General features: G+C 37.4%; 1 protein-coding gene across 1 annotated transcript in view; it reads right to left on the bottom strand.

The window, feature by feature from the left end:
* Positions 1-3,001: 3,001 nt before the first annotated feature.
* antxr2a (ANTXR cell adhesion molecule 2a) overlaps positions 3,002-5,591 on the bottom strand; it is a 44,277-nt gene continuing 41,687 nt past the window's right edge. The window contains exon 17 of the mRNA XM_016290710.1: positions 3,002-5,400. Coding sequence (XP_016146196.1) covers positions 5,362-5,400 — 39 coding nt within the window. The 3' untranslated portion in view covers positions 3,002-5,361. The remainder of the gene's footprint in view (positions 5,401-5,591) is intronic.

Below are 5,591 nucleotides of genomic sequence, written 5' to 3'. Positions count from 1 at the left end.
TAGTAATGGCCTTCTCTCAGTGCATCTCTGCGGTGGGCAGGCTGGATTATGGGCAGTGTTGACTGAGCTGGACCCAACTGGAATAGTCTGCGTTCCTCAAACGTCCCTCGTAAATGACAATTGAAGCAGTGTCTGACATGTGTTGCTGATCGCTTTACAGCTGATTTGAGAGCGAATCACCTTTTGATCACTAGCACTCGATCTGTTACTATTTAGTAATGTTCTCTGCAAATGAGGAAATAAAAGGAAATTTGCCGGAAATAAACCGGAAATATTAGTACAATTCGGACATCTGCTGTAAAATTCTAAAAGCTGTTCTGGGCATCAGATGACACAAAGGCACTGAAACCAGCTGAAAAAATCACCGCCGGTCATTGTTTCTTTCCAAGTCCATTAATTGAACTTTTCTGACCAGTGGCAAGGTGACCTCTGTTAGCTGCTGAAAGCTCCGCCCTCATTTGGTGCTGCTTCGTGGGTTGGCTGAGAGATGTGTCTGTCGTGTTTGTAGCACGGTGTGTGGAGAGCAATATTTTCGCTCTCATGCTGGAGTCAAAAGTGAACCGACACTCGTATGTTGGTTTTTAGCGTTAACAGACGGAGCGATTCGCCCACCCTCTAACGCTCCCAGCACTGAGGTGAGTGTGCTGGCGTCAGTGTCAGCTCATGCCTCGTGGTTGCTTTGCTTTTTTCAACTATGCTGCATAACAACATTTATAGGAGGGAAAAATCACTAAAACAGCATGTAATAGTTGTAAGTGCTAAAAAACATTGAGTAAAATACTGTAACAGTAATCCACCACCTGCACGTTCCACATGTGGCACATAGCGATTCAACTCTTTACAGCATAAGCAGGATTAGGTTTTATTCACTTTGAAATGCTTTGCATAAACTCAAGTGTCAAGTCTAACAAGATGGTCATAAAAAAGAAACCAGCGGCCTCTCTTTGAAAGGTTAGTATTTCTGCAGTGTTTAATCAGCGTAACCACAATTCTTAGACAACTGTGAAAACTGGGATAACCTGTAAACCCAGACCAGCTTACATAGAGAACAGCTGCATTAATCTGGATTGTCCATGAAAACAATCAAAGTAGTAAGGATTCTGTTTTATGGCCATCATTAGGTGAGGAAATCCTGTCTGATTTTGTTCAGGAAGCACCTCCTGCTCTTTTAGAACAATATACACTTTAGATTTCTGTATTTGAGAACACAAACCACAACTTTTTTTTCAGAAAAAGCTACAAATATAATACAATGATAGCAATTTGAACAATTCTTAAGGGCAGAAAATAACCAAAAATGAAATTGACACTTGTCAAAAAAAAAAAAAAAAAAGGTGTATGAGGGGGGAATTAAATAATAATAAAAAAATCAACCCATTTAATTTCCAACAAGTTTTTGATAGAAGTTTGACGTTCCACGTCATCAAACTTGGAAGATGAATTAAAAATGTTATAATTCAGCATTTACACCCCATAACACTTCTATCAAACAGTGTGAACCTGTGATAATGAGCCATGCCACTCAACTCACCTTACCTTAAGTGGAAAATTTCCTTTTGAGACCTAATGTTGTGTTAAAGGCACAAGTTTTGACTTTAAAAGAAGTGGTTTTATGGTCATAACCAGGTGTGTGAAACGTCTCTTAACGCCTCATTTCAAGGGGAAATTATGAGCAGCACTGAACTCCATGAAGCTTTTTCCTCACGCACAGCTGGAGAGCAGGGTTAGGTGGGAATCCTGTAGGTTTAATGGTTGAATATATGCTTAACAAGGCCCTTGTACAGCTGGATGGATAGAGATAAATGAGTTATGTGTACAGCCTAAAATTGTAGGATAGATCTAAATAAGAACTTGTGCAGTGTAGCAAGAACCCAACATTATTTACATTCTAATTTGTTATTCTACAGTATATATGTATAAACTGACTAATGGTGACTGCATGAGTCCCCAAAACAAAAATGAACCATTTTCAGTGTATTGCATTAAAAAGGTCATTCTAAACATGCATTCATACTGTTAGCTAAAGAAGAGATGTGTATTTAAAACAGTTCAAAACATCAAGTCCAGTTCTGCTAATAGTCAGATAAGACAGATAAGCAGATGTTTTGGTTTAAAGCAGTTTATCATATGAAAATATGGCTTTTAATAACTCACTATTACTGAGTGTAAGCTGTTCAGAATCAAATACAGTGAGTAATCTGCTTAAGTGTGATGAATCATTGAAGTTCAGTGATACTGACAGGTGTTTAGAAAGGACACAGCTTCATTAAAAAAAAAGTGTCATTTATTTTATACAAATAAATGCAAAATGCAAATACAAAAGATACAAAAATATCCGAAACTCAATAATGGCTGAATAAAGGAAAATGTGAAAATTAGATTAAATGAGATTCTCCTGAAATCTGTCATGCGAGATCATGCTGAGATGTACAGGGTACTAAATGCTTTGATGTGTATGGTGTCATTACTATAGCACAAGACAAATGCAGAAAAAAACTGACACAGTATGACTGACAGTGAACACAATCTAATTGTTATGGTGGATCTGAGTGTCTCTAGCTTTCTTTACAGATCAAATGATTTCTTAGTAGCATCTCATGTGGGTGAGAAACAAATCAAGAAGTCGAATGTCAATTTTGTAAAATGAGTGTAAAATGCAGCGGTCACTGGCCAGTGCCAGTGTATAGAGAGCGCTGCCTTCTATGAGGCCAAATTCACTGCCCATTGCTTTTCACAATTTCCAGTATTTTTATTTATTATTATTATTATTATTTTAAAATGTATGTGCATTTAAAAAAATGTTTATGTGCACTACTAGGGTTTAAATAGTACTTTTTAACCAGTGCACTAGTGAAGTTTATATCTGCAGACCCACTGTTTTCAGAGAGAAATAAACATAAGTTACTATTGAAATTACATTCATTGGCCAGACTGCAGCGGGACATGAGACATATCACATGAGATATAATCACAAGGGCCACAAGTACTAACATATATAAAAAAATTGTGTCTAAACCTAAATGGGTTTTAATTAAATTAACAAATTATCACTACCAATACATTATTTCTTTGCCTTTTTATGTACAACAAATACTGCACAATTGTCATCACTGAGTTGCTTAAAAATGAAATAAATCCTTGTTTTTCTATCCAATTTCTACATCAAAACTTTGTGACCTTTTCTATTTTAGGTGCAATTAGCTTCTTTTTTTATTTATTTTTTTTACAAAAATTACTAACATTATTTTTTATAGCTGGTGTGCTTAGTTCAATATTACAAAGAATAAACCCAATTTGCAACAAAGTTTACAATCAGTTTTTCTACAAACGCATTAATGGGTCAGATAAAATACATAAAAACTCACAAGAACCACAAATGATGTGAAAACATAAATATAACAATGTAAAATGCAACATAAAAATAAAAGGTAAATAAAAAAAGCAAAAACAATAATAAAGAGAAAGCAAAGCAGATGTGCTCTGGTGATGTTGAGGTGGATTAATAGCATGTGAGGAGCTGGTAAAAATATTAAGCCATGTTACAACTAACATGTAAAAACCTAATGAAATTTTTAGTAACACTTAACTGACATTCTATGATCTGTGACATGAGAAATACACATAAAAATAAGGCTGAAAATTACACTCACCTAGCTATCCAAGAAGTGCATTAGCTTAAGTGCCACTCCGGGAACGATTTCAAATGTTTGAACTTTTCTATGTATGTATTCTGTTCTTTTTTTTGGGGGGGGGGGTTGAGCAGTAATTAATGTCCCTACAATTACGATCATAGAAACAAAGAAATCATTAAACAAGGGCTTTTTTCCCCCCAACGGTCCTGCCATCTTGCACACTTGCATGCCCACCGAATGTGAGCCACTGCGCCCCATTCTGTTCCCCCCTCAAACTTGATGGTTGTTGAACTTATTTTTAGTGTCATTTGATAAGCTTCCCTGCTTGCACTGAGACATCCCACTGACCCAGCCACTGGTCATTGTCTATACCACTTCCCGTCAAAGCCGGCACGCTTTGTCAGATTTCGACTCGAATATCCATTTTGCATCTGAAGTAGCGTATCGAAAGTGACTAGATCGTTCGAGCCTTTTTCTTCAGCTGCCGCCCCCTTCCTCCCCCACAGTGTTTCCACTGACACTGACATCATTCGCGATCGTCGTCGTGACAGCGCGTTAAATAAATCTAAAATATATATATATATTGCTCGCTTTTCTGTGAGCAAGTGGAGGGGGGAGTGCGATGTGGATAATTTCTAGAAATGAACAATACTCATCCGTCCGTCGCCCCTTTCGGTTTGATCTTCCGAGTATATCGGATGAGGGTGTCACATTAGCACAGCTGAGGAACTCCTTAATTTCTACAGAAAATCTCATGAGAGGTCAAACCTCATACAAAAGAAGAATCTCTAAAGTTGCCTTAAGATCTATCAAAGTTTGATATTCCAATGCACAACATTTGTGGAGATCGGGAGGTGGGTGGACAGCTGTATTGATGTGTTAAAACTTTAACTGAGGGGCATGTTTCCGAATTGTGATGGTCTATGCATTAGTGAGCACAGAACAGACTGCCAAATAAATGGGGAGGAAGCACCAACCACCAGGTTGGTAAATCTGTCCCTCAAAACCTTGCCGGAAAGCTTTGGTCACAGGGTGTCTTGCGGTGCAATAACGCTCTATTAATTTCTCTGCACTGTCCTCGCATTGATAGAAAGGTGTCTTCACAAACTAAAGGGCAAAGTCTTACTGCATCCGATACCTTAGGGCGTTCTGTCTACAATTTGTCATGCGTGTGCACTTCTCAGTATTAAAATGACAAGATCTCCAGTCAAAGAAGCCCCGCTAGGCATCCGACAATAGTGGGCTTGGAGAGATTTTTGTGAAGAGACACTGCCAAGAGGCAAAGTACTACTGCACTCCATGAGCCTACTGGGATTAGTTCTACTTCTCAGCCAACGGCAAAGAGCCTCATCTCATTCTGCTTCTTTTTTTTTTTTTTTTTGAAATAGCCTCCGTCTGTGTCCATAAGATTCGTTTTTTTTTTTTTTTTCACAGAAGGCACAATATGGTCAGAACATGAAAAAGCCTTTGCTGTGCATTAAAGCTAACCAGATCAGCTGCAAAATCAGACACTTTTTTGTTGATCTATTTAGTCATCCGCTTGCCGTTCACTAGCTTGCGAGATACCAGAATTATAAGTTTTGGAAAGCCAATACTTGTAAAGCGCAGAAACAAGATACTCTGAAGTGGCCAATGATAAGCTATATCATCTCGAGGAAATTACGTTCTTTCTGTTGTTCCATCTGATATACTTGGAAGTCAAAGTATATCAGAGACGGGATGCTGTCGTCTATTGATGCTGCACCCGATTGAAATTCATACAGCGTCCCTAGAAGAAAAAGAAAAGGACAAAGGAAGATTTGATTAATTAACTGACTGATTGATTCATCCATTTTTAGTAATTCATGTTTTCGTATTATAACTATTATTACATTCATTAAATTATTGGAAACAATAACAACAACAATAATAATAATAATCATAATAATAACAACAATACATACATTTTTGTGCCTTATA

This window comes from Sinocyclocheilus grahami, unplaced genomic scaffold (genome assembly GCF_001515645.1).
Source record: "Sinocyclocheilus grahami isolate Dianchi unplaced genomic scaffold, SAMN03320097.WGS_v1.1 scaffold262.1, whole genome shotgun sequence".
NCBI lineage: Eukaryota > Metazoa > Chordata > Actinopteri > Cypriniformes > Cyprinidae > Sinocyclocheilus > Sinocyclocheilus grahami.
Note: the sequence above shows the minus strand (reverse complement) of the source record. Positions and strands in the feature narration are given on the sequence as shown.